This window comes from Camarhynchus parvulus, chromosome 4A (genome assembly GCF_901933205.1).
Source record: "Camarhynchus parvulus chromosome 4A, STF_HiC, whole genome shotgun sequence".
NCBI lineage: Eukaryota > Metazoa > Chordata > Aves > Passeriformes > Thraupidae > Camarhynchus > Camarhynchus parvulus.
In genome coordinates, this window is record NC_044600.1 from 15,151,758 (window position 1) to 15,179,646 (window position 27,889).

Consider the following 27,889-nt stretch of genomic DNA (forward strand, 5'->3'; position numbering starts at 1 on the left):
AGGGTCCTGCTTCAAGATTTAAGCCAGTTTACAAAAATGGGGAATTAGGAGGAGATCCTTAGGGAAACTCTCTGCCCCTCATCTGTTCCTTGGGTAATTAGGGCTTCTTGCAGGCACATAATGACAGGTGCTCTTGGAGGTACAAAATGCCCAAGATTTTGCAGCTGATTGGATCAAAGTGAATGTGTTCAAAACTTGCCTCACAACAGGGACCATGCATTTGCCCAGTAGCCATTAACACTTCTTTTACCTCCTTGAGCATTGGTCTGTGCCATTTAAGCATTGCCAGAGGAGAATAAAATGGGACCTGAATGCTTTGTCGCAGGGTTGCTTTTGATGGTGTGACACTGTTTTCAGTAGCCACCAAGAGTCCTGCTGTGTTCTGTGGTTTCAGTGCATTGTGTTTGCACCTTTCTTGCAGTCTTGGACGCCTCGTAGCTCTCCCAGCTTGTCCCCATAAGTATTTTGGCCTATGGGTCGTTGTCTGCAGAACAGCACTACATGAAACCAGTGCAAAAACAGCTTTTCTGCTCAGCTGGGTTTCTGGCCACGCTCCTGCTTTGCCTCCAGCCCCTGCTGGTTGATGAATACCTGTGTGCCACCAGCGATGGGCCCACGTGTGGAAGCACAGTGGGGAAGGCTCTGCCCTCTGCATGTGTCCTTTGTGGTGGTGTGTGAGGAAGGAGGGCTGGGGCACAGGGAGATGGTGGGTGCACACTGCCTTCTCCCGAGCTGTCCTCAGCTCATGTGCTGTTATTTCCCCTTCAGAGCTGTGCTTAGAGCAGCAGCCAGAGGCCTGACTCTGACTGGGTGGGTTGTAGGAGCTGTGGCAGTGCCATTGCTGCAGTGGGACTTGGTGCTGTCCATGGGCTAGGACACACCATTCCTCCCACCATGCAGCTTGGGAGTGGCTCAGCTGTTACAAAAGCAGTCCTGGCTGCACCTGCCAGCACTTCATTCTGCTACAGGCTTTGCAGGAAACTCAGTTACTGCTTTGGGCACGAGCCTGCAACCTCCCCTGGGTAATCCCCAGTACAGTCAGTGTCCCGCTCTCATGTGGAGGATCTCCTGGAAGGTTCCTGCAGAGGTGAGGCAGTCTGTACTCTGGCAGTTCTTGCAGCCACAGAGCAATAGGGAGGAATATCCTGGCCCAAGCACATGAAGGATGCAGGGGCCACCAGGACAGGGACCCAAGCACTGAAATTGCCAGACTTGTGGCATGCTGTGTGTGACTGCCTGCAGTCTCTCCTGGCCTTGCCAGCAGCTCTGCTTGTTTCTGGTCAGGCTTGAGAAAGCATGGAGCCTTTCATCTTACTGCTGTGGCTGGTATTTGTGAGCTGGAGTGTGTGGCAGCTCCAAGGCCAGCCCTTAGTGCAGGTGTAGAGATGAGGTAAAAGGGAGCCAGCCTCACATCACCTGGGACAGGCAGCCCCTCACCCCCAGCCAGAGCCATGCTGTCACTGCCTTGTCCCTTTCCTGGCCAGCTCGGGGTGGTGGTGGGAGGTGAGGGTGCTGCTGCTGGCAGCAGGCTGGGAGCCAGCCCAGGCTGCCCAGCCCTGCAGGTACTCTGCTGGCTTCCCCAGCAGTGAGCCCTGTGGGGAACTGGCTGCTATGGGTCATCCCAGCCCTGCAGGGGATGGAGCTGCTGTTGCAGGGACAGCATGGAGTCTGGCAAGCTGGCTGGCATTGGTTAACCACAATGCTACCCCTGGCAGCCAGCATTACACCCAGCTGCCTGGTCCCTGCCCAGCCCTCACTGGGGCTGAGTGATAGTACAGCAGGCAGTACCAGCACTGTCTAGCCAAGCCTGGTGGCAGCTGTCCCAGCACCAGTCATGCTTGCACTGGTGTCACTGTTCCAGCACCAGTACTGACTCAGCTGGTACTACCCAGCACCAGTTGTCCTGGCATTTTGCTGCCCAGGCACCAGCTTGGCCCAGTACAAGCTGGCCTGGCCCCAGTGGAGGGAAAGCATCAGCAGCATGGATCAGGAAAAAGTTGTTCCTGGCTCCTGGCCTTGCTCACTGAGCGTCTGCTTGGGAGTGTGAGCAAAATGCTGCTTCTTCAGCTGCAGAAGCAGCACCCCCACCTTGGCCATGTGTGACCAGGTACCAGCCAGCTCCTTCCTTTGGCACATTCCACTCCTTGCTGGAATGCCACAGCTCCTTGAAAAACTTTCCTCTTTTCCTCTCAAACACACAATGCTGCAGCAGTTGCTTATCTGAGCATGGCAAGAGGACAGAGCTGAGCTGAACAGGATAGGTGTAGGCTCAGTGACCAGCTGCTGGCCATGGACCAGAGCTGTCAGTGCATGACCCCAGCCTGGCTGAGAATGTTGGGTTTCCTGACACTTGGGCCATCTCAAGTGCTGTGCTCAGCCAGACATTGCTGTCCTGCCTTCACAGCAACCATGCAAGTCTGGATCCCCTTCCCAAAATCTAGCAGAAATAAAGCACACATCCATGTCAAACATAATATATTTATAGCAAAAATAGGCTTTTTCTGTAGCTTCCATACACAAGGTTTTCTCCCTGTATATTTACGCAGTAAACAGGTCGACTGAAGCAGCGTGCACTGGCTGACTCAACAGCTGCCCTTGCTTCAGGCTCCCACTTACAACGGGTGGCTTCATTCCCCTTTGTGGCCGCTCTCTGGAGCCTGCACTGGTGCCCTTGTACCTCTCCAGCCAGGGAGCAGCCCAGGGAGATGGGAGGAATGGTGGTGTAGCCCCCCAGGCAGAGAGCAAGGCTGGTGGACAGGCTGCCTCTGTTCAAATGGGGCAGTCCCAGGAGTGCCCCCCAACCCACATTCAAGGAGAAGCTTCCTGTAGCTCACCTGTGCTGACCACAGGCTCCTCCACCATGTTGCTAAGCAAGTGACTGGGCACAGGACCTCAACCTTCTCATGGTGGTAAGAAGATACAAATCACATTAACTCAAACACATTAACAAGCCTCCCTTGTTCCTTCTGCCTCTCTGCTGATGGGAAGCAAAGGAGGGGCTTAGGACTGCCAGAGTCCCCAGCAGAAACCTCCAGTGCCTGAACACTGTCAAAGACCTTCTCATCCCGCTGTCGGAGAAAGCAAAGCACGAGGATGCTCTGCCAGCAAGAGCTTCACAGTTTGGAGTTTGCTGGGTCATCTCTTGTCCATCCCAGAAGGGTTTGGCACATAGACCTAAAGGACGTAACACACAGGCAGCAAGTGCATCCCCTTGCTGTCCTGGGGAAGGGCCCTTGCTAGGAGCCAGCACTCTTGCTATCTAACCCTGCAACTCAGAACATTGCAACACACCCACATGCTGCCCGCACTGTTCCCAAGTGAGAGACACCACCCCAATGAGGACGGGTGCCCAAGCGTGGCTTTGCAAGCAAAGCAGCCACTGCAGCACAGGGAAGGAAGCCAGTTGTCCCCTCTGCCCTCCCTGTGCCACTGAGGCTCCCACAGCACCCAGGCAAGGAGCATCCCTCTAATCTGGCCCCAGTCCCCTCCCACTTCCCTCTCCCCCATGTTTTTGGCAGTCCTCCTTGGACATGTTCAAGTCTCCAGCATCTCAGCAGCACGGACTTGCCTCACAGTTTGGTAATTGCACGTAACAGGGCCACTCAGTGACCCCCACAAGGCGGGGGGGGAACCAACAAAAAGGAACAATAGAGTCAAGTGAACTAAATCAAGGAATCCCTCGCCGTCGGTCCCAGCGTGAGGGTCCCGCACGAGTCCAGGGACAGAGGAGGCTGCCGGGCCCTGCAGCAGCTCCAGCATTTAGGAGATCATGTACTGGGTGATGGCCTGCAACGCGTACAGCAGCTCTGCCTGCATCCGGGCTTCCAGGATCAGCAGGTTCACGTGGACCTGCAGGAACACGGAGAGGCTCAGGCAGCTGAAGTGTGCTGTGCTCAGCGGTGCAAGCAACTGCCCACCTGGGCAAGTGAGTCTTGTCATCAAAATGCCACCAATTTTTCCAGCTCAGGTAGCTCCCCTTCTCTCCTCCTCCCAGTCCTGTAGGCTGTAGCTGCTTCCCAGAGCTGCGTGCCAGGGAGTCCCCTGCATACTTGGCACCAGCATTCCAGGCTGGCAGCGGCACAGTCCCTGACACCCACAGCAGTTGCTCCTGTGAGTTACAGCTTGAAAGAGGGCTTGCCAGGAAGCACTCACCACTGGGGTAACGACCTTGGAGATGCCTGTGCTGCTGGTGCCCCTGGTCTCATCACAGTGGGCAGCCCCATGCCACACTAAGCCCAACTCCTTACAAACAGCCAGTTTCCATTCCCCCCACCTGCCTCAGACTGGTTTGGTGGCTCAAAAACCTCCCATACACCCCCAAAGCACCCCAGCTTGCAGCCCCTGCCCGCTCCCAGCCCCAAGCAGTCAGAGCCAGGGGCCAGCTATCCCACCTTTTCACTGTGCTTGAACTGCTTCCAGAACCTGTCAAACATTTCTGAGTTTGTCTTCTCTGGGTAGCAGGTTACAGTTTTAATGTAAACTTTGAGCATTCGCTCCAGGAGCTGATTCACTTCTGCATAGTCATAATCATCGTACCTGTGGGGAGCACAGGGGGAGTCATGGCCAGCACCTTGCCTGTGGCCTGCCTGGGGCATGGCACAGCCACAGGGCAGGGTGCACATGGCAACAGCCAGCAGGCACCAAAACCTGCCCCAAAGCCCCCTGCCCTGGCCAGAGCAGTTCAGGATCTGTTGCCTGCCTGTCTCAACATCCAGGCAGGGGATTCATCTCTGTCCCTTCTCCATGCTCATGTGGATGACAGACTGAGTGCCCTCCCCTCCCGCCTGAGTCAGCTCAGTTTTCTCCCCTGGACCATGAGGTTGGTTTCCCTACCTAATGCCAAACATGCAGTGGATGTAGTTCCAGATGCCCCGCTTGAAAACAGAGGGTTCACAGCCCTGCCGCTTGGCCATGGCACTGCTCTGCAGACCATCCACCATCCTAAACTTCTCATCCAGCAGATGCCCAATGTCAGAGTACAGCCGGTTGACCAGTGAGAAGCCATGGTCTTCCCAGGAGTAATCCTGTTGAGCACAGCAAGAGGATTTTGCAATTGCAAAAACTGGAGCATGTTCCCAGTAAGAAGGGCTGGAAACCTCGGGAAGCAGAAGAATTCAGTGAATATGCTCTGGAGGTAGCTCTGCCCAAACCACATCCCTTATCAAACAGCTTTTGAATTACTTTTACCCTTGCCTCCATGAGGGCCATGTGAAAAAAATCATCAACCCTTGGGGACAGAAGTCACCTCCCTCTTCCCAACCCTGGTGGGGCTGGGCTAGTCTGCAAGGGCAACTCTGCCACTATTTATGGGAGGGCAGGGGAAAGGAGGGGAGGGGCAGCCTAAGCTGTTGCCCACCCAGAGAGCAGGACTCTTACCTGGACTCTGAACACCTGCGTCTGATCCTCGTCACGCCGGGCAAAGTCTTGGTATCCGAAGTCAGGGTCCTGCATGTAGCATGCAAGGTTGGTGGCACCGGTGACTTCCCCATCAGTGTCTGCAAGAGGGGAGAGCCCTGCAGCTGGGTCAGAGCAATGCTCAGCTGCCCTGTTCCCAGCCACATCAACCAGCCCCTGTTCTGCCCCACATGCATCCCATGAGCCCCTCTGAACGACACATCATGGAAAATGTAAGGCATAGAGGGGCAACAGACACACAGGGGTGCCATATGAACTCCCACCCTACACACCCACCCTGCTCCCTGCCCCTCACCTTCCTCTCGGTCCTGCTGCAGCAGCCTCATCTCATCCCTGCCCTCAGTCTCCACATGGATCCGCTGCATGCGTTCCCGGAGGGAATCCAGCTCCATGCAGGAGTCCAGGGACTGCACAGACACAGGCCTGGGGGTGAGGGCAGCGCTCCCAGGGGCATCCCCCATCCCCTGCACAGCCACCCTGTCCCCCCACCCCTGCACAGCCACCCTCGGGGCTCACCCGCTTGCGGTTGATGCGCAGCAGCTCCTGGCCGTAGCTGTTGCTGGCAGTGGCCTCACAGAAGCACTGGTTCCCGAGTGACAGTGGCTTCAGTGAGCCTCGGCCCCCCAGCCCCTCGTCCTGCTCGCAGCCACAGCCGAAGACAAAGCTGGCAAGTGCGTGGCAGTGTGCCAGGAGGACGACGGCGTGCACCAGCTCTGCCAGTGACCAGCTCCACTCGCTGATCTTCAGCAGCTTCTGCAGAACATGGACACACCAGCAATGTGACACATAAGCAGGGTGCTGGCAGCCCCTGGGGACGCTGCTGTCCCCACTGCCATCCTGGTCCCTGGCTGAGAGCCCTTCCCAGTACCTCAATGTGCTCCTTGGTGATGAGCCACGGCCGGTGTGCCAGGATCTTGTTGATCTCGTTGAGGTTGCGGAGTTTGGGGGGGATGAATTCGAGGCCGCGCAGCCACTGAGGGTCCCCCCCTGCCCGCAGGAACTGCAGCACGTGCAGGTTCACCAGGTAGCGGCACTGGTGCCGGGCTGCTGCCTGCAAGAGCAGCACATCATCATCACTGCCCCAGCAGGACAGGCTCCCACACCCACCTCTCACTCAACCTCCAGGACATTGTGATTTTGGCCCCTGACGAGAGGCCCACAGCACAGGCTGTCTGCTGGAGGTTAAGGAGAGCCCCACCGGGCTGAGCAGAGCCCAGAGCCCCCGTCCCCTCTGGCAGGTCCCAGCAGGGCTCACCATGATGGCGATGTAGTGCCGGCAGTCAAAGGGCAGAGGGCCGTCCATGTGCATCAGGTAGTGCTGCATCTTGAGGAAGCTGTCCAGGTACTGGGGGTGGTATCCCATCTGCTGGGTCACCGCCTCCAGCCGCCCTCGGCTTGCCAGCACCTTCACAAAGAGGAACTGGGGGCACTCAGGGTCGCTGCTGGACATCTTCACTACCTGCAGGAAACACGCTCTGCTTAGCTCTTCCCAGAGCAGCCCCTGCTGCAGCAGCACACCCCAGCTAAGCCCAGGCTCTGCAAGAGGCAGAGATCCCTCTCCCAGCTTGGTGCTACCAGAGGGACACTCACAGCCATCAGGCAGAGCACTGCTCAGTGACACAGGTAGCAAGACACACAGGTTGGTCTGGGAGAAGGCTCTGCGTGGTGAACGGAAGCAAAGGGCAAACCAGGAATGATCCTTGTAGTGGTGCAAGGCCAGACCAGGAGAAACACAACACAAAATACATTCCAGAATGGAGCAGCCCATCTGCCAGCACGGAGCCCTCCTGCCCAGTACCAAGATGTGAGAGAGCTGTGGAAATGGCAGAGGGGCACCCAGCCTCCTGCCCTGGTAAGCCAAGAGGCAAACCATGTCCTGGTACCTTCCATGTGATCAGGAGCACACAGAAGAGCTCCCCACATGTTGCCCAAGCAGACAGCATGGGAGTGGGTCCTGCAGCACAGAGCACAGCTCTATGCCCACCAGAGAAAACACAGGTAGGCAGCTCGGCAAGACACAGACACCCCCAGCAACGCCCACACCAGCCTTGCACCAGGGTCCAGCACAGCTCTAACCCCTCCTGAGAGGGTGGTGGGAACAGGGGGCAGGGATGTTGGAAAGATGCCCAGGCAGCTGCCGTGCTCCAAGGACTGTGTTGCCACAATTCCCGGCCGACAGCATGGTCTGCACCTGCAGCCTGCCCACCCCAGGGTACAGGTACAGCAGGTGCTACCCTTGTCACACAGGAAGCCACAGCTCCTGCTCACATGTAGGAGCCCAGCAGCACCCCTGGATGCAAAGGATTCATCTCTTCTTCCAGCCTTGAACTGAAATCTCTCCTGGGAAATTCTGGCCCTGTCTTGTTCCTTCCACCTGTCTCTCCAGTGCAGTCACCCAAAGGCTGGCTGGTGACTGGAGCATGGGAACAATGGAGAAAACCAGGAGCACTTCTGCAAACCACCAAAACTACAGAGTGCATTGCAGAGCAGCCAGGGGTGAGGGGCAGACAGAGCAGGGGTGAGTTGTGTGGCAGCACAGAGCAGTTGCACCCACACTTCCAGGCAGTGCAGGAAGCAGCTCAGGCTATTTTCCACCATCCTGCACTTCTGGTGAAAACACCATCGCTCAAGTAACAAGAGGTTTACTTGACATTTAGAGTGTCCTCTTCACTTCCTCTGGTAAAAGGGGTCCACAAAACCCCAAAACTCATATTAAAATGAAAAGATGAAAAGCACCAGCTTCTCTGATCGACAGGAGAAGATGAAAGCCAGAAGTGACCTGCAAAAGCCCCCTACCAAGTCCCTCTGCCTGGGAAATGAGATGTTGTGAGGACACCCAAGGGGCTACAGCCCTGGTATTGTCCTGGAGGGCTGAGGTGGAGGAGCCAAGGGCCCTTCCACTCCCTCAGGGAAAGGTGGTCCCAGTAAGGAGCTGTGCAACCATGGCTCAGCCTTTGGTGCTGCCAGCTCTCCTCACTCCGCTTGTCCAGGTGATGGTGGAGCAAGCAACCAGGCAGATATGTCTTGGAAGGAGGTGATGAAGGAAGGGGAGGGGATGAAGGTGCAGAACAGCCACCTCCTCGGCTCTCAGCCCCTGGCCAGGCTAAACTGCCCACTCCCAAAGAGGCACCAGCTCAGCCCATGGTGTCTCCTACCGGCACCGCCTGCCACATTCCCGCAGTCCTGCCTCCCCAGCCTCTCGCTTGACCCCAGTGCCACCTTCCTCATCCTCCTCGGCCACAGCCCTCCTCCTCCTCCCGGAGTACATCCTGAGCTGTGGGAGCATCGCCTCCCTCCCCAGGGGAACCTTCGTGTGTCCGAGCCCCCCGAACTCTTAACAGGCACCTCAAATGCGTACCCACCGTACCCACCACCGACCTCGTCCCCTTCCCGCCCGGCGGACCCGGGGGAACGGTGCCCCGGCGCTCCCGGCCGGCAGCCGGGAGCACATAAAGAAGGCAGGGGATTGAAGGAGCTCGGACAGCGCCGGAATGTGCGGGAGAGGGGCCGGCGGACCCCGCCGCGCTCCCCGCCCGGCCGGAGCTCATCCCTTCGCCCGGCTCCGCCGGTACCGGTGGCTCCTCCGGTAACGTTCTCTGGAGACGGTGCTGCGGCAGCACCTCTCGCCCAGCCCTTGTGCCTGGGTATTCGAGAGGACGGGGGAAGTACGAGTGCCTGCGGCAGGGACCCCTCCGGCGGTGCCGGCGGCCGGTACCCGGGTCCGGTACCCGGGGCCCCATTGTGCGGGCAGCGGCGGCGGCAGCGCCCCCGGTGAGCGGCGCGGGCAGTGCAGGCGGAGAGAGAAAAACAAGTTTGATTGGCAGTGATGGAGCCACGGCGCCTCCCGCATCCCGCACAAAGGGGACGGGGACGCCACCGCTGCACCGGGACCGGCACCAGCACCGGCACCGGGAGTAGGACCAGGACCAAGACCGAGCCGCCGCTCGCGGCATCCCGAGAGCATAGCCTCGCCGGTCCCGCGCACCGCCAGCGGGCATGCCCCGGCCTGCTGGTGCCCTAGCCGTGCCGGCCCGGTGGCGGCGAGCAGGGCTAAGCCCGGTGCTCCTGTACGGGCTCCGGTGGTGGCGGCGGGGCGGGTCCTACCTGCCCCGGCAGCCGCTGGCATCGGCTTCCTCGGGGGTGCTCCACGCTCTGGGGACACACGATCATGGTGAGCCTGTGCCGTGCCGTGCCGAGTGCCGTGCCGAGCGCAGTCCCGGTGCCCGGTGCCCGGTGCCCGGTGCCCGTGCCGGTGCCTGTGCCGGTGCCCCCGCCCGGTGCGGCCGCCGGCAGCGCAGAGCCGGCACCGCGGCAGGCAGGGGGCGGGCCCGCCTGCGCCAATCGCCGCCGCCAGGGGCGGCCGCCGCCGCACCACGTGGGCAGGGCTGGAAAGTTACCGGGGCCGGGCGCGCAGGCCCCGCCCCCAGCGGGGTGGGCGGGGCGCGGGGTGGCCCCGCCGCTGGGGGGCGCTGCCGCCTCGCCTGGGCACAGCGGGACGGGCGGGGAACAAGGCCGGGACCCCATCCCGGGCCCGGCTGTGACAGAGCCGGGCTGTGACAGGGCCCGGCTGTCCTAGGGCTCGACTGTGCCAGGGCCTGGCTGTGCCAGGGCCCGGCTGTCGGAGGGCTCGGCTGTGTCAGAGTCTGGCTGTGCCAGTGTCCAGCTGTCCAAGGGCCTGGCTGTGCCAAGGTCTGGCTGCATCAAGGCCCAGCTGTCTGAGGGCCCAGCTGTGCCAGGGCCCAGCTGTGTCAGGGCCCGGCTGTGCCATGCTCCAGTTGTGCCAAGGTCTGGCTGTGCCATGGTCTGGCTATGCCAGGACCTGGGCCCAGCTGTGCCATGGTCCGGGTGTGCCAGGGTCTGGCTGTGCCAGGGTCCAGCTGTCTGAGGGTCCGTCTGTCCGAAGGCCTGGCTGTGCCAGGGTCCAGCTGTGCCAGGGTCCGGCTGTGCCAGGGCCCAGCTGAGGGTCCCACTCTTCTCCCAAGCAAGCAGTGATAGGATGGGAGGGTGTGCTCTTATGTGCCTCTGCCAGGGAAGGTTGAGGTTGGACATCAGGAGGAATTTCTTCCCAGAAAGGGCAATCAGACATTGGATTAGACTGCTCAGATAGGTGGGGGAGTCACTGCCCTTGGAGGTGTTTAAGGAAAGACTGGACATGGCACTCGGTGCTGTGGTCTGGTTGACATGGTGGTGTTTGGACAGAGGTTGGACTCAATGATCTCCAACGTCTTCTCCAACACAATTGAATCTGGGATTCTGTAAGAGCAGCTGCAGGGGGCTGCAGTCAGTGTTGGCCAGAAACATCTGCTCATCTGCAGCAGTGGCTGAGGGCTGCAGGTGGCCCCAGAAGTGGTTGAAGAGCCCAGAGCAGAGCCCATTGCCCAGTGAGGTCACAGCACATCACCCGAGTGCAGGGAGCCCTGTGAGACAGCCAGGAGGGGACCCACCCATGTGCTTGATGTCGATTGATGAACACACTGCCACTGTGAGCCTGGGACAGCAGGACTGGCCCCTGCCTCACTGTGTGTGAGAGGTCAGAGGTGCTCAGAGCTGGGGCTCCAGTGGTGCTTTCCCCAGACCCTGCAGGACGAGCCTGGGCAATCCCCTGGTGGGCAGAGCTTTAGTGCCACCAGAACTGGGGACACAGGGGAAGGAGCAGCGAGGCCTGGGGGAACTGCCAGGATGACACAGGGGCTGGCGGCTGAGCCAGCACAGGCAGGACCCAGGAACAACCACAAAACCACGGATTAAAGGCAAAGAGGAATTTTATTTTCATTACCTCACCCACTGCAGGACCCCCCCAAGCAGCACCCAGGCAGAGGCACATAAGCAGGGATGCAGGCACTGTGGATCTTGGTCTATCCTAGAGGATCATTGAACCTGCTGTTTTTGCCTGTTTATCAAGGATTTGTGCAGTTGTGGTTTACCACTGTGATTTGATCTTTCCCACAGCAGGCCAGGAATCTCAAGCATGTTAAATAAGGTGCCACTAAGTCTATCACAGGCCTGTGTTATCTAAACACACAAGTTCTACTTACTGAATACACAAAGCTAAACAACACGAGTATGGTATATGTGTTTTCCCTACATCAGCTGCAAGGCACTTGAGCATGTTTACAATCTTTCTTGCCTATCTTTCCTTATTTTTCCACACTTGGCCCCCCCGGGATTCCTCATCCTGTGTGTCCCCATCACTTGGCTAGTGGCCCCTGCCTGCTTAGCTGCAGCTGCCCACTCACCAGGACACGTCCCTGGGTGTGCTTGTGGGCACCTGGGAGCAGGGAGGGCACTTGGCAGGAAGCAAGACCGGGGGTCCAGGGCATTTGGCAGAGAAATGGCAGGAGCAGTAAGGTTTGGGCAGCAAAGCTCTGGAGAATGGGGCATGCAAGGGTGCAGGAGTGTGTCACAGCCTCCCATAGCTGTTCTGGTAGTGGCTGTGCTCACTGGAGGTGGCTGGGGGCCCAGGCATTGGAGGTGGTGCATGGTTGCTGCTGTCCCAGAGGGGCTCGTGGCTGTCCTTGGGTGGCAGCTCAGTCACATAGCAGATGTTCTCGCTGTAGTTGGGCTTGAAGCTCTCCACAACATCTTTGGGGACTCCAGTCCATTCCTCCAGGGAGCAGAGCAGGGTGAGAGGAGCCACCACCCAGCCCAGCCCCAACCCCAGCCCCCACAGCCAGGGTGAGCCCAGGGCAGGGCTGCCTGCACCACCTTACCTGGAAATTGCCGTTGTGGGTGATGAACAGCTCATCAAAATTCTTGCTGGGGTTGGGAATTCGGGGCATCAGGATGACCCATACCCTGTGCAGGAGAGGTGTGTTAGAGGGAAGAGCCCCAGTGCTGCTGCCCCCAGGCAGCTCCCCACACTCACCTCTCCATGCGCACCAGCAGGATGACAAGGACCAGCAGCAGCAGGCAGGAGGCAATGGGGACCAAGACCGTGCGGATCCCAAACCAGTACAGCTCCTCCACCGTGCCTGGAAAGAGTGGGGTGACACTGATCCCCAGACAACAAGCACACCACCATGGCAGTGGGGTGGGCCTGCAGGTGGCCCTGCGTGGGTGGCCACGGCATTGCTCATGGTAGGGCTCAGCTGGGAACAGAGCATGGAGAAGGGGCCTGTCCCCAAACGCTGCCATCCTGTCACCATAACTAGCGGGTCACCCTGTCCTGGCTCAGCCATGCCCTCCAGTGCTATAAATCCCCTGGCAAATTCAGCAGGTCCCACTGGTGGGGTGTGTTTTGCTTCCAGAAGTACAAAGGATGCTGCTGCCAGCACCCCTCATGCCCAGATGGGTTTTGTCCCTACAGCTGATGCCTCAGGCCATTCTCTACTTGCTTGGCCATCTCTCACCTGTGAGCCCTGCCATGCTCCAGTCCATCCTACCCCACTGCAGCCCTCAGAACATACCCTTGCTGGTGGAGTTGCTGCCCCAGATGGCAGGAACGCTCCACTCGCTCCAGAACTGGGTTCTGCCACAGAATTTGTTGATCTTGCTGCGCACGTAGAATGTGTAGGACTTCTCATAGTCCACGCTGGGTAAGGAGAACACATCTCCATTCACCGAGAGTTCCTGCAGAGACACGAGCCCTGAGCTGCTGGCTGGGACCACCTTGGAGGCTGGTGCTCAGCTCACGCCAGGCACAGCCACAAGGGTGCCGTGCCCAGGGCTCTCACCGTCCAGCTGGTGTCCTTGTTGCTCTTGTACTTGACAGCGTGCTCCAGGCACCTGTTTCTGGGGTAGGGGGAGGCCCAGGTCAGCTGCAGCTGGTTGTTGCTCATGTTGCGGATGGTCAGGTTGACAGGCGCCTCTGGTTTCACTGCGAGGGACAGGTGATGCCCAGTGAGGGCTGGCCCCATGGCCAGGGCCCTGCTCCCAGCTGGGAGCCCCCAGGGGAGCTCTGAGAACCCACAGGGGGGTCCCCCCACCACTCTGTACCCAGGTCCTGCAGCTCCATGTGCTTGCTGGGGATCTCCAGGGTCTTGCCTCCAACGCTGGCATTGATGAGAACATGGAAAGTCTGGAACTGGATGAGCTCGTTCTTCTTGAAGTAGCAGCCGACCCTGACACCCTGGTGCAGCAGGTAGTGCTTGCACTCCACCGCCTTGTCAGACGTGTTCTTGTACCTGTGCCACAGTGGGTTACCAGGACTCCCCAAGGCCTCACATGCTCCAGCCCTCTCCCCAGCACAACCCACCCTGCTTGCCCTGGAGACAGAGCCTGCCCCACCCTGGGCCTGGGGAGCAGGAGAGGCCTGATGGACCAGCAATGCTGGCAGCAGCCTCCCTGCACAGGGACCCACTGCTGGACACTCTGCTGTAGGACTGGCCATGGGGCAGGGGCACCTACCAGTAGAAGAGGGAGTAGTTGACTGTGGGCATCTCTTTGTTCCCCCACGTGCAGTTCATGTACTCCTCGTTGAAGAGGACACACTCCACTCCTGCAAGCAACAGACACTGCTGTTTATGGCACTGGTGGGTGGCTGTGCCAAGGCCCAGGGGTGCACTGCAGAGATATGGCACATGCCAGATCCCCAGGTATCCCTATGAGCCTCCCTCTGTATGAACCAAACAAGCTCATCAGCCAGCACTGCAGGGGCAGGAGAAAGCCAGAGTTGAGCTTTCCTGGGTCGTAATGTAACACAATGGAGCAAACAGGCTGCCCTGCTGGAGATGGAGGGCACCTTCCTGCCAGCCCAGGAGGTCCAGGGATATAGAGGGGTTTTTTCCACAGAAAGCTGTTGTTTTACTGACAGCCAGGCAAGGAGTGCATTTTTTCTCAGAAAACAGTGGCTGGGATGAGAGAGCCAGGTGGAAAGAAACGCCTCTGTGTCCTGTCCCCTTCCTGTGCACAGCACTATTGAGGGGACCAGGAAGGAAAGGGCAGCTGGTGCAGATCCACGGACCATCCTGGCCAGCATCCACACATAGCACAGACCAATAGGATCTGCCAGTAGAGTGATGGGGCAAGAGCACTCCCAGGGGGCTGGTGGGGTCAGAAATGCTCCAGCACTGCAGTGGGTACAAGGACACTCCAACAGGGCTCCCTGGTACAGCCTGACCCTCCTGGCAGCCCCACTGCCAGGGGCTGTACAGGTGCCACAGGTCCTGGGACACATCAGGGGTCGCAGGGTCCCTGGTGTGTGCCACAACAGCGCGCCAGCCCCCACAGCCCCACATCCTGTCCTCGCCCGCCATCACTGGGGAGCTCCAGTCCCCAGCCCCAACCACAAAAGGGGCCCGTGGCCTTCCCTTGTGCCCCCTTACCTGGCTGGCTGTCAGCAGCAGCCGGGTAGGGACCCGGCCCACAGAGGAGGAGGAGGAGGACAGGCACGAGGAAGGCGCCAGGAGCCGCCATGGGGGCTGCTGAGCGGGGACGTGTGCGAGCAGCCTCGGTCAGGGCTGCCAGCTTCCGCAGCACTCTGCTTCCTGCCCACGGCACCGCCTGCAGCCGGCACCCTGCGTGCCCCAAGGGCTGCCTTATGGGGCACTGCTCATCCCACTGCAGCCCCACAGCTCATCCCACTGCAGCCCCGCGGCTCATCCCACTGGGACATCACAGCTCATCCCAGTGGGATCCCACAGCTCAACCCACTGTGACCCCATAGCTCATCCCAGTGGGGTCCCATAGCTCAACCCACTGGCACTCCATGGCTCATCCCAGTGGGATCCCATGGCTCATCCCAGTGGAACGCCATGGCTCATCCTGTTAAAAATAGCTTAGAAACTGTTGTAAAATAGTTGATAGGTCATTAAGCATGTACTGTTAGTTTGGTTATTATATTGTAAAAGAGGTTAAAAGGGTATTTATGAGAAATCAGGTACTCAAGGTACCATAACACACCTCAGTACAGTGCACCACGGGCCAGCCTGGACAGAACTGTCATGGGCCAATCGAGCGCCTTAAACCTGCATGCAAATGAAGGATCCAAAAGAAACCAATCCAAAGGGACAAAAAACAGGATCAAAAGGGGCTTCTGACCCACTGAATCTGTGCTGCTCCATCTGGGACATCGGGGCCATCGCTGCTGAGCAGCCCCAGCGCCGGCGCTGCTCCATCCTCGATGGGAACGCTCCTGCTCGGCCCGGGGCCCCCTGCTTTAGGCCTTTCTTTTATTATAATAAATGCTGAAATCACTTTAGCACCGGGAGCCTGCTCTCGTTTTTAGCAGTCCCTAGGATACCACAGCTAACCCACTGGGACCCCACAGCACATTCCACTGGCTCGTCCCACCGGGACGGTGTCACCCTCCCTGATCAGTTCCCACGCCTCACACCTCTTGGACCCCCCCATTTCATCCTGCCGTGTTCCCGTGGCTCATGCTGTAGGGCTCACCGCCTCTGGGCGGCCCCAGGAGCATGGCTGCGAAGGGGATCCCAGCGCCCAGCCCGCCCGGATCTCTGGCAGCATCACTGGCAGCATCACGGGGAGGCACCGAGGCAGTCGGAGGGGGCGCCTGCAGGAGGGACTCACAGCGGGGCTTGGTGTGTGTGACAGTACGGCCGGTGTCCGCGGGGCTGCTGCTGGTGCGGTGATGGCCGCACGGGGCGTTGGTGCCCGGGGTCCGGGGCTGCCCCGGTACCGGGGGCGAGGGGGGTGTCACGTGATCCTCTCCGGACAAAGCACCGGCGCGGCGCCTCCGCCGGGGGGCGCGCGCGCGCCGCTCGGGCTGCCCCGTTTCTCTTCGACACTTTCCGACTTCGCTCGGAGCGGGTTCGGGCCATCCCGGCACTGCTCGGGACTCTCCTGCGGCGCTCAGGGCTTTTTGTCCACGCTCGTCCCCGCTTCGGGGACGCTCGGCTCTCTCCGTTCACTCTCGGATCTCTCCGGCTGAGCTCGGTGCTCTTCGTCTATCCTCGGTCCTGTCACAGTAGTACTCGGGTTTCTCCGTCAATTTTCGGCATTCTTCGGCAACACTCGTGTCTCTTCGGCGGCGCTCGGGACTCCCCGTGCTCCTTCGGCTCGGCTTCGGCGGCGCCCACCTGCCCCGGCGCAGCGCGCAGCGCGCAGGCGCGGGCGGCCCCGGCGGCCCTTGTTGTGGCCCGGCCGCCCCCGCCCGGCCGGCCCGCCATGGCGGCCTTCGGCGTCCTCAGCTACGAGCACCGCCCGCTCAAGCGCCCGCGTCTCGGCCCGCCTGACGTGTACCCGCAGGACCCCAAGCAGAAGGAGGTGCGGGGGCCAGCCGTGCTGGGGGGACCCGGGGTGCAGGACCGCTGTGGCGGGGCCGGAGCTGAGGCAGCGCCGGGTTAGCGGCGCGGGGCCGGGAGCTGGGCGAGGGGGCGCCGTCCCACCGGGACCCCGCGGGTGGGGGGCACCGGCCGGGCCGGGAGAGCCCCGGTCCCGTGTCCCGGCACTGCTCTGGGCGGTGCCTGGTAGCCGGGGCTGGGGGAGGTCGGGGAAGCAGCCGGGCCTCGCCTGGTTCAGCCCCCGCCGTGGGGACGGAGGCTGCGGCGGTGGGCGCGGAGGGGCCGGGCCGGGCCCTGCTGACCGTCCTTCCCCCGCAGGATGAGCTGACTGCGCTGAATGTCAAGCAAGGCTTCAATAACCAACCGGCGGTCTCTGGGGACGAGCACGGCAGTGCCAAAAATGTCAATTTCAACCCGGCGAAGGTGAGAGACGTCCCGACGGTCGAGGGCGGGTTTGGCAGGGCAGGCGGTTGGATCTTGCACAGTCCTGGGTCTCGTTCCTTCCGTGTGTCGAGAACTACGAGATCTTCCCCTTTTGTGTGGGTGTTTTTAAGACTTGACCCTCCGTTTCTGTAGAATCCAAGTTCTGCATTCATTTAGAACTGTGTCCCACCTCTGAGAGAGCGGGTTCTTGTCTAGTTCAGTACATCTTAGGGGCCGGTCTATGTCTACAGTATTCGTTAAGCCAGCATCTAGGCCTCCTTCAATTCTGTTATTAAAGCCCAAGACTATGATAGTCGGAGAGAGAAACTCCTTATTGGTTTGGTTACATGATTGCCATAGTAAAAGCAAAGTACAATTTCGTGGAACATCTGGAAGTTTAAAAATGGGAGTTATATAATAGGCTTCAACTCCATTTTCCAGTCTCTGAAATCAAGATGTTGACTTCCTGACAAAACAACTAGTAATGACCTGGGTTGGAAGGCAATCAATAAGCACAGGATATTTGTTTTTCTTGGCTGACTTCTGTCTGAGGAGCCTTATGTCTGGTTTGACAGGTATTTTTTTAAAGGGTTGTGTCCATCTCAACTTGAGTCCCTGCTTGATTATTGTGTGAGTTGTCTAGACACATTAATCTCTGCCAGTATAACAAAGGAGTTATTGGCAGTTACTTTGTGTTTCAGAAGTTGATACTGGTGATACTTCTGGTAGAAGTGATAAATTAGTGATAAATTTTAAGCACACTGATCAGGTCTTTGACCTCTGAAATGTAATGAATCCTTTTTTTTTTCCTCTCCTCCAGATCAGCTCCAATTTTAGCAGTATTATTGCAGAAAAGCTACGGTGCAACACCCTGCCTGACACAGGCAGACGAAAGCCCCAGGTCAATCAGAAGGATAACTTTTGGCTGGTGACAGCACGTTCTCAGAGTGCCATAAACAACTGGTTCACAGATCTGGCTGGAACTAAGCCCCTCACTCACCTTGCTAAGAAGGTATGTTACAGGAGAGGCAGCCTGGCAGGGCAGAGAGTTTAATCTGTGCTTGTTTCTCGAGGTTTTCTGAAGGTCTTTACTGTTTGCAGAAGTTCCTTATCTATACATCTTGTGGAGCTTTAAGCTTGCAGAGTGGATGTAGGATTTGTAGTGCCCTGACTGTAGTCATCCACACTTTGAGATGTGGTCTCTTGGCTGTTATTTTGAGGTGTGTTCAGCTTTGCCTTTTGGCTTGTAGGACATGACTGATTTATTTTAAGGTTCCGTTGTTTTTCAGAAGAGCTGCCACTGTTGCCTTTGGTCTGTTGTTTAGATTAGGACATTTCTGTTGTGGAGGGTTTCTTAAGTTCTCAAAAGTCATAGTGAGAATTACTGAAAATAATCACCTAAATGACTTCCCAGACTTCTGTTGCAGTGAGGTGTTTCTGCTTTTCAGCAGAGGGGAGTACATGTGGTCTTGGCCAGGCTACAGTATTTCTGTGCCCTGGAGTGTAGGGGTAGATATTCGCCTTAGAGCTGTGAATTCTGTAGAGTATGAAAGAAGGGTCTTACTCTGGCATTTTATCAAGCCTGATAGCAAGGGAGATAGCTCTCTCTCAGGGGAAGCCTACAAACAAGGTGCTTGTGAATGTGGTAATGCACTGTGGAAAAATCATAACTCCCAGTTGCAGAATGGAACTTTATTTTCCTGGGGGGAAAATAAAGTAATCAGATTTTCCCAGTATCTGACTCTTTATAAGCTTAGTCTTTCTTTGTGTTTTGACTGTCAGTTTCCTGAGGTCATGGTAAAAGCTTGAACCTTTCAAGGTTTTCCCCTGTTTTCCTGCTATAAGCTCCATCCATTTTCGTGAACTTAGATGTGGAAGAGTGACTGTCAGTAGCCAAGTAGTCTGACTTTGAGGCATCAGAGAGTAATTGGGAAGAATGTAGGAAACATAGCAGGTAAATAAACATCAGTAGTTCAGGATCTTGAAGATACCTGTCAAATGGACCTGTTTCTTGTGAATTTCTTTCATTCCTCTGTGAAAACACACATACTTTTGCTCTCCAGAGTATTGTGTGGAAATGGCCCCACAGCTGTACTTTTCCCTGATATATGTTATTGCTTCCTGATTTATAGTCCTGCAGCCTGATGATTTTACTGGTATCCTCCTATATTGTATCTTGAATTTTGAATCTTGGATTAATGAATTCTTTCCTGCTACGCACTCAGTTCCCAGTTTCTCACAGTTTTCTGTTGAGTACTTGTGATATTGTGAGACTTCTGTAACCACTCGATTTTGTATACAAAGTGAAGAGTCCTGTCTTCACTCTGCATGGGAGATACTCTGTTACTGACTCAGTCTGTATCTTCCGTAGCTCTTTATGTGCTCTCTGGAGGATAACCTCCAAGATGTTTGCAGGATTCAGGGCATGGATTTACAGGGACGTAATTATATGTTCTGTCTTCTTTCAGTTTGTTTTGTTTCTGTTTATACTGAAATGCAGCTCTGGTACTGTTGCTTTCTGACCACAAGTGAATTTTGGCAGCAGGTTTTTTTGAGGTAGAGGTACTGTGTTGCTCTGTTCCCTTTTTACCTTTTTCATACCTGTAGCAGGTATAGCTGCTTTAGCTGCTCAGTTCTTATTCCAAGTGATTGGTTCAGTTTTCCCTCTTCATTTCATTACAGGTGCCCATCTTTAGCAAGAAAGAAGAGGTCTTTGGTTATTTGGCCAAATACACTGTTCCAGTAATGAGAGCAGCATGGCTCATCAAAATGACCTGTGCCTATTATGCTGCCATCACAGAAACGAAGGTGAAAAAGCGTCATGTCATTGATCCCTTCATTGGTAAGCACTCTGTGTGCACCACTGGCTTTGTCCAGCGCAGCTGTTTCCTTCTAAGCCTGCTCTTGCTTAGTAAGAGGTTGCCTGGAAATCTAAATAAACTTGTTTCCTGCTGATAAGTCCTTGGATTCTGATGTAAGTAACTGTGAGTAACAGGGCCACCTGTGAAAGTACACTGAAAAAAAAGTCTTAGCAGCTATGGAAGCCTTACTTTTCTTTCTCCCTGTTAAGCTCCCTGAGCTCCTTTGCTGCCTTACCTGTTTTTTTCTTCCATACAATGATTGTAAAGTTGCAATTTAGTGATGACTGATTAGCTGCTTCCCAAGTGAGTATGTACGTTTCCCAGAGAATTTTGGTATGTTACTCCCTGTCTGTGTTCTCAATTCTATTAAACGTTACTGGATCCAACATCCTTTGCATCCTGGCCTGCTCCAGATTGCTGTGGTCTAAAAGAGTTCCCCTGACTGTGTTCCGGTTTTTTTTGGCTTTCTACCTCTGCACCATCCTGGTTCTTTCCTGCTCCTCTTTGCCACAGTGCTCACTGCTAACCTCTTTTCTCCAGAATGGACACAGATCATCACCAAGTACCTGTCAGAGCAGCTGCAGAAAATTGCAGAGTTCTACAGACAGCTCCCAGGGCAAGGCTGTGGTTCACCATCGGGACCAATGCCCCAAGAGGTGGAACAGGCTTTGAAGCAGTGGGACTACAATGAGAAACTGGCTATGTTCATGTTCCAGGTGAGGGGCTGGTGGGAGCTGCTGGGTCGGTGTGAGCAGAGGAGGGCAGGGGTAGTGGATGCCACATGATCTATTTCTGCAAGATGCTCTCTTACCTAGTGAATAGACCACTAGGACCAGATGCAGTTTTGAGCTCAGTAATAGGACAGGGATAGCACAGAACTGTGAAAACTTCCAGAGTTATTTCCACTGTTGGAGTATAAGCTGCTGCTGCTCTGCCTTACCTTAATGGAGGTTATTTCAACTTTCACCCATTTACTCTGCTTTTATCTGTGTGCAGGATGGCATGTTGGACCGGCACGAATTCCTGACGTGGGTCCTCGAGTGCTTTGAGAAGATACGGTCAGGAGAGGATGAATTTCTGAAAATGCTCCTTCCTTTGCTGCTGCGGGTGAGAAATACACTCTCAGCTTGCTTTAGGAGAGTGCTCACTTCTGCTTTGGCCATCCCATTCATATTGGATAAGGGGATAATGAGTTATTTTGCACCAAGAACACCAGGGATTGTCCCTGTGAGCATCCTTCTAGCTCATGCAAGGATGTCTTTTTAGTGCTGTTCTTTTCCAGTTTTTTTTCTCCTTTATCCTTTTTCCCTGCACTGGACTTGGTAATCCCTGCCCATGCCACAGCTGTGATAGTTCCACTGGTTGTGCACCAGTACGTGGAAACTGCTTTTTGCTTTCTTTCTCTTGCAATAGATTCTGGGCAAACCTTTGAATCTCTGGGAAGGCTGGATGTGGGTACATTTTTGCACATTAAGTCATTGCCTGAGAACATTTCAAGGCTTTTTCTGATGCTTAGTAGCCAGTGGGTGACCCGTGATGCTAAGGAGCTCTCTGTAAAAAGAAACTGCCTCTTCAAGGCAGTGTCACATAGTGTAGTACAGTGGGAAGGTCAGGGTTTTTTCTTGTATTCCCTGTGACAAGGATGTTTGCCCCTCCTTCCATGTTCCCTGCAGTACTCTGGAGAGTTTGTGCAGTCTGCGTACCTGTCCAGACGTCTGGCCTACTTCTGCACCCGCAGGCTTGCCATGCAGCTGGATGGTGCTGGTGGGCACCCACCACACATCCTGTCTGCCCAGACAGGGAATGCTCTTCCTTCAACTCCCACCCCTCAGCCAGCTGCAGGGAATCCTCCTCCCAGCCCTTTCAGCGACTTATTGCTGTGCCCCCAGCACCGACCAGTGGTGTATGGGCTCAGCTGCATCCTTCAGGTACGTTTCAGTGATGGTGATTCTGGGGTCAGCAGGGACAGTCTGGGTGCCATCACAGAAAAATCATTACAGTCTGAGTCAGCAGCTTTGTAAGTACAGAAATATCAAATCATGATTATCTCTGCTGATGTGTTACAGAGCTTTTGTCAGACAGTGCTGTAGCAGTGCCCTTGACTGACTTGCATAAGAAAAATGGTTTGGAATAGAGCCTTTTGCTCTACTCACAGGTGCCTCACATGGCTGGGAAAGCTTTACAGAAGAAGGGATGAGGAACAAAGAAAGGGTTATTTCCCATGTGTATATCAATAGTAGGTTTTCATCCAGGAGAGGAAATTATGCTAGAAATGAAAGTGCTTTGTAATTTTGTCAACTCTTAAAAACAAACATCTCCCTCATCAGAAAAAAAGTTCCTGCAGAACAACAAAAAAAAAACCAGCCACAACCAAACAGCACACACAAGAAACACAGCCCCTCCTACTTTATGGAAGAATATGGTGATTTAGGAGTGGTAGCAAGCTGTGAAAAGGAACTACTCTAAACTCATAATCTTTGTAGGTGGGATTGATTAAACGTTACATTGCAATAAAAGGGCAAAGTTGCCAAAGTCTTACTGATAGATGTTCAAAGAACTGGTGCTGTTGTGACACTGGGATTCAGTTCTTACTGTCCTTGTGTCAGAGGGAGGCAATTTCTGTTCAGTGTGTGCATTCATTCATGATTGTGTTTTTCTCCTTCAAGAGGAGAGGGACTAGGTGAGGTGGGTCCATGCAGGAGTGGAGATTGTTTCTTCCAGGGGAGAAAAGACTTGTTAAAGCAGAGAAGGTTCCAGAGAGTGCAGAATGGAGCAGGAGTTGGAGAGGAAGAGGGCACAAAGCTTGGGAATCTGCTGCTCAGAGAGGAACTTGAGAGGAAGGAGCCCTGGCAGGATCAAGAAGCAGCCAGCCAGCTCTCAGAGAAAAAGAGGAAAAGAAAATTTCTGTAGTACAGTTGGCTAGAAGTAAGGACTTTTCTGGAAGCAAGGGTTAGAGAGCAATGTAGGGTTATAAATAAACATTTTGCATTCTTATTAAGTCATGTTTGCTTTCTGGTCAAGACGTTTAGAGGGTTTGTTGGGGTTTTTTTCTATTTTCTATGTGATAAAACATGTCTCTAATATAAAAATGCTGTACTTGGGGAGTTGCTTTAATGAAAATAGATGAGCATATACACATCAAAGGTTTGTCTGATTTGGAGTTCAGACACAACCTGCTTAAAAAGTTGACGTTGGTAAATGATAGTCTGATCTTTAGTGTGTCTCAGTGGAAACAGGTGCATTTCTAAGAATTTCCATAATTCTAAGAATGTGCATAATTAACCTTTGCTGAAATGTTCTCAAGATAAGCAAATTCTTTGGTTTGAGGGTCTAAAACAGCTTTGTGAGCCAAAAAATGTAGGGGAGTTTCATAGGAATTGTTCAGTGAAGTTTTGTCTGTGTTTATGTGAATGTACAAGATCATAAAAGAATGAGAATGCATATACCATGGTATTGTTACTATAATAATCAGACTTGTGATTATCAAACAAAATGGTTTCATTAATTTAGGTCTATTACCTGATATTTCTTCTCAGACTTTACACTTGATGACAGTTGTAAGTCACTAATGTAAATGCTGCTTCTGGACCGTGAGGGTTGGATTGTGCATTGGGGGTGTGAGTTTCTATGATCCAAAGGGGTTTTCAGAGCTTAAAAAAAAAAAACAAAAAACAAACAAACAAACAAAAAACAAAAAAAACAAAAAACAAAAAACAAAAAAAAAAAACCAAACCAAAACAAAAAAAACAAACAACAAAACCAACCCACCCAGATAGTAAATATGCTGTGTAGAGGATGAGTGCCTTGGTAATAGGATAAAGTAGTGGTTAGCTCTGTAGAAACGTAACTTAATTGTTTTGACCTTAATTTGCTTAGTGATACTGACTTTTCTGTCTGTTGCAGAGTATAATTTTGTGTTGCCCGAGTGCCCTTGTGTGGCATTATTCCTTGACTGATAGCAGGATAAAGACTGGCTCTCCATTGGACCACCTGCCTATAGCCCCATCCAACTTGCCCATGCCAGGGGGGAATTCAGCCTTTACACAGCAGGTGAGCTTCAGAGAAGGGAGCTCTTGTGGTTTGGGATAACAGCTGTATCTTAGCTCTTTCAGAATTTTCTTTTCGTGTTGTGTGATAAGCAGATCTGGAGGTGCTGTCTCAATCCCTACGAATTAAGTGCTCTCATTCTGCTGTAAGCCAGCTAGTGATGTCCTTGGAAGACAGGCAAAATCTAACTTTAAGTAGAATTGCTGTCAGTCTCTTTGTTTTCTAATAATTTTGTTCACAGGACTTCTAAGGCATCCTTTTGTGTGTTTACACAAGTCCATTGTTTCTAGGTTCGGGCAAAGCTGCGTGAGATTGAGCAGCAGATAAAGGAGCGTGGCCAGGCTGTGGAGGTTCGCTGGTCATTTGACAAGTGCCAAGAAACCACAGCAGGTAACTTGCTGTAGGCTAAAGTTCTTTCCCCCTGATCCATGTGCTACTCTGACAAAACTCCTGTCTGGCTATTATTTTTCATTTTTTTCCTATTAAATACAAACTACTGTTTGTATTTACTGTCAGCAGTAAGACATGGCTCTTTTTATTTCCAGAGCAAAATCTTACAAGGGTCCATTTCTCCAGGTATAGGGGGAGTTTCTGTTAGTAGGAGCTGGAAATATTTACCAGGGAACTATACTCTTGTCTGTGTGCCATGCTCTGATGCTTCTCCCTAAAATCTGCTGTTTGCCACAGTGAGAGTCAGAATATTAAGCTGGGTGGACCCTGCCTGACTGGTACAGCTTTCCTTGGGTAGTGAGCCCAAGCAATGAGCTCAGAGAAACTTCTTATAGAATCATAGAATGGTCTGGGTTGGAAAGAACCTTAAAAATGAAGTGGTCTCAATTCTCCTGCCATGGGCAGGGATACCTTCCCCTAGATCTGGTTGCTCAGGACCAATGCAGCCTGGCCTTGAACACTTCCAGGACTGGAGCATCCACAACCTCTCTGGGCAACCTGTACCACACCCTCACAGGGAAGAATTTCTTCTAAACATCTAGTCTGAGTCTATCCTCTTTCAGTTTAAAACCATTCCCCTTTGTCCTGCCCTTGTAAAAAGTTTCTCTCAAGATTTCTTGTAAGTCTGCCTTAGTGTGATAGGTGACAGTTAGGTCACCCTAGAGCCTTTTCTTCAGGCTGAACAATCCCAACTCTTCCAGCCTTTCCTCCTAGGAGAGGTGTTCCATCCCTCTAATCAACTTGGTGGCCTCCTCTGGACTCGCTCCAACAGCTCCATGTCCTTCTTGTGCTGAGGAGCCCAGAGCTGGAGGCAGCACTGCAGGTGGGGTCTGACCAGAGTGGAGCAGAGGGGCAGAATCCTCTCCCTTGACCTGCTGGTCCTGCTGCTCTTTGGGCAGCCCAGGACACTCTTGGCTTTCTGGGCTGTGAGTGCACATGCCTGTCCAGCCTCTCATCCCACAGCATCGCCGAGTCCTTCTCTGCCGGGCTGCTCCCCATCTGTCCATCCCCCATCCTGGATCAATACTGGGGTTGCCCTGCCCCAGGTACAGCACCTTGTACTTGGCCTTGTTGAACCCCATGAGATTCCCATGGGCCACTGCTGGAGCTTGTCCAGGTCCCTGTGGATGTCATCCATCCTTCAGGACTGTGAACCAAACCACTCTGCTTGGTGTCATCCACACACTTGCTGTGGGTGCCCTTGATCTGTGTCTGTCACCACTCATCACTGATGTCCATTGGGACTCTGAGCCTTTGACTACTGCCATCTGGATGTGACTGTCCAACCAGTTGCTCATACACTGAACAGTCCAGCATGCCTGGTGCTGTGTAGACCCTCCCATTGTCAGAATAAAACAGTATTTTGGTGGCACCACCAGCCATGGAGCCATGTATTAATAGACTGGGCCCATCTGTTTCTTCCAATGTCATTGCCTGTGACTGGAAGGATAGAAGAGAAAATAATATCTGTTCCAGAATCCCTTTCTAATGGTCGGTCCCAAGGTCCTGAAGTCCCTTTTGATTATCTTTGGACTACACTTGTGACTTCATCTCCTTCTGTAGGGGAGACCAGTAAAGTCTGAGGGCTGGACCAGGCTAGGAAGTTTTGTGGTTTCATGTCCTTAGCCTGGGCACCAGGAATGTGTCAGGCTTCCCTTAGAGAAGGATCCATCTGGCATTTGGATAAAGGGTCCAAACCCTCTCTTCCACTTAGAAGAGAATCAGCTACAGCTACAGCCCATCTTTTCTTCATTGTGGAACTGGTCTTGATACAAGGTGTAGGCCTTTCTGATCTTAGCTGACCTTGTTGCTCTAGAGTCTTTTGTACCAGGTGCCAAATACACATTTGTCTTCTTTGTTTTCTTCTAGGTTTCACAATTGGCCGTGTCTTGCATACCTTAGAAGTTCTGGACAGTCACAGCTTTGAAAGATCTGACTTCAGCAACTCTTTGGATTCCTTGTATAACAGGATATTTGGGCTGGGTCCAACCAAAGACAGTCATGAGGTGCTCTGGGACTTGGCTGCTGGGCCCTGGTCTTGGATGTGGCTGTGTTCTTGTTTATAACCACACTGTTATTGTCCTGTGTCTGCAGAGAGATGACTAGATAGTGGCCTTTGGCCAAGAGACATGACCTCCATTGAAAAGGATTGCATGCAGCTCTGTTAGGGAGGTACTAAAATGAGAAGGGAGGGTCTGTGCTCTAGAAAGTCCAACAAATACATGTAAGCTTGAGAGAATTCACTGATGAAGGATGTCAGTCTGCATACCAGATTGGTGCTAAAGACTGGTTATGTCAGTACCAGCCTGGTCACATTTTGGGCTGGCTGCTGATTCCTGGGAGCTCACAGTTCAGGTTCCTTTTAGCCTGAGAGTTGCTGTATTTATGGTGTGTAGGACCATAGTGCATCCACTACTGCAGTGGTTCCTAGAAGAGGGCAGGGCTGGCTGTTCATATACTTTGTATGAGGGTGTTGAGAGGTTGTGTTTTACTCAGTGCTGTGATTAGAGAGATGATTTTCTGAAGCAGAATCAGTCTGGAGGTTTGTCAGGGGCTGTGGACCTCACATTGCAAAATGCAGTCAAAACAGGAGGGCTCTAGCTTGACATGTGTCCTTCCTGTTAGGAGGAGGGGAATGTAGCAGTGTTCAGTCCCTGTTCTATGGAGAGCAGACCCACTGTTATATCTGCTCCCCTCTTCTGCTTGGCTCAGGTTCTCACTGCAGTGCTTCTGTCCCCCCAGATCTCTCCAGATGATGACGCAGTGGTGGCCTTGCTGTGTGAGTGGGCTGTCAGCTACAAACGCTCGGGGCGCCACAGGGCCATGGTCGTGGCCAAACTCCTGGAGAAGCGTCAAGCAGAGATCGAGGCTGAGGTAGGTCGTTATTCCTGGAAGGCTGGGAGCAGTAAAGGAGAGCTGAAATTACCTAACTCCTGTTACACCGACAGGCAAAGGCTGATCAGCACAGTGCCTCTTGTCACTGGTGCTGCTAATTATGGCATTTGCTCCATCTGACCCAATGTAGGTCATAAGTGAACCTGTGGGATGGTGCATATCCCATTTCTTGGATGCATTTGAGGACAGCTGATTGCAGTGCAAAAACACTGACATACTTGGAGACTGTGCAGTAGCTTACAGAAACCTGTGTGGTGGCTTGCTTACAAGAGCAAGATAGAAAAATTCTCTTGAAGGCTTCTTTTTTGAGATATATGGATAGGAAGTTTCTCCTCTGTGTCAGCAATTGGTACTTTTTCTGTTTCTACAGAGATGTGGGGACTCTGAAGTCGTGGATGAGAAGGGCTCCATCTCCTCGGGCTCTCTGTCAGCAGCCAGTGCTCCTGTCTTTCAGGATGTCCTTATGCAGTTCCTTGACACTCAAGCTCCTATGCTAAGTATGTAATAAGAATTTATGGTCTCCCAGTTTCCCAGTTTGTAAGAGCTTTCCCTCTCCTACAAACTTTGAATTTGTGTGGAGTTCTCTCGTGTGTAAGTATGGGTTGTATCTAAATT

General features: G+C 54.0%; 3 protein-coding genes across 8 annotated transcripts in view; 1 reads left to right on the plus strand and 2 right to left on the minus strand.

The window, feature by feature from the left end:
• Nucleotides 1–3,564: 3,564 nt before the first annotated feature.
• On the minus strand, nt 3,565–9,739 carry LOC115914922 (sestrin-3-like). 2 transcript variants are annotated; one of them, XM_030967788.1, is made up of 9 exons: nt 9,520–9,739; nt 6,671–6,874; nt 6,284–6,466; nt 5,932–6,168; nt 5,711–5,822; nt 5,377–5,495; nt 4,834–5,024; nt 4,392–4,536; nt 3,565–3,849 (listed from the first exon to the last, which is right to left on the minus strand). In XM_030967788.1, the coding sequence occupies exons 1-9, from the start codon at nt 9,583–9,585 to the stop codon at nt 3,760–3,762; spliced, it is 1,347 nt and encodes a 448-aa protein (XP_030823648.1). In that variant the 5' UTR covers nt 9,586–9,739; the 3' UTR covers nt 3,565–3,759. The 2 variants fall into 2 exon arrangements, with proteins under 2 accessions (XP_030823648.1, XP_030823647.1); XM_030967787.1 differs by having other exon boundaries at nt 5,377–5,513.
• Nucleotides 9,740–11,178: 1,439 nt separating this feature from the next.
• IL2RG (interleukin 2 receptor subunit gamma) lies at nt 11,179–15,998 on the minus strand. 4 transcript variants are annotated; one of them, XM_030967790.1, is made up of 10 exons: nt 15,886–15,998; nt 15,256–15,320; nt 14,679–14,870; nt 13,762–13,852; nt 13,351–13,538; nt 13,089–13,231; nt 12,822–12,984; nt 12,281–12,386; nt 12,126–12,210; nt 11,179–12,019 (listed from the first exon to the last, which is right to left on the minus strand). In XM_030967790.1, the coding sequence occupies exons 3-10, from the start codon at nt 14,767–14,769 to the stop codon at nt 11,816–11,818; spliced, it is 1,071 nt and encodes a 356-aa protein (XP_030823650.1). In that variant the 5' UTR covers nt 14,770–14,870; nt 15,256–15,320; nt 15,886–15,998; the 3' UTR covers nt 11,179–11,815. The 4 variants fall into 4 exon arrangements, with proteins under 4 accessions (XP_030823650.1, XP_030823651.1, XP_030823653.1 ...); XM_030967791.1 differs by lacking the exon at nt 14,679–14,870; XM_030967793.1 differs by lacking the exon at nt 15,886–15,998 and having other exon boundaries at nt 14,679–14,886; nt 15,256–15,286.
• Nucleotides 15,999–16,431: 433 nt separating this feature from the next.
• Nucleotides 16,432–27,889, plus strand: part of MED12 (mediator complex subunit 12) — a 35,037-nt gene continuing 23,579 nt past the window's right edge. For both annotated transcript variants that reach the window (XM_030967547.1, XM_030967548.1), the window contains exons 1-12: nt 16,432–16,581; nt 16,917–17,021; nt 17,842–18,033; nt 19,704–19,863; nt 20,423–20,598; nt 20,879–20,989; nt 21,556–21,810; nt 23,786–23,932; nt 24,220–24,319; nt 26,249–26,385; nt 27,122–27,253; nt 27,645–27,771. In XM_030967547.1, coding sequence (XP_030823407.1) covers nt 16,483–16,581; nt 16,917–17,021; nt 17,842–18,033; nt 19,704–19,863; nt 20,423–20,598; nt 20,879–20,989; nt 21,556–21,810; nt 23,786–23,932; nt 24,220–24,319; nt 26,249–26,385; nt 27,122–27,253; nt 27,645–27,771 — 1,741 coding nt within the window. In that variant the 5' untranslated portion in view covers nt 16,432–16,482. The remainder of the gene's footprint in view (nt 16,582–16,916; nt 17,022–17,841; nt 18,034–19,703; nt 19,864–20,422; nt 20,599–20,878; nt 20,990–21,555; nt 21,811–23,785; nt 23,933–24,219; nt 24,320–26,248; nt 26,386–27,121; nt 27,254–27,644; nt 27,772–27,889) is intronic.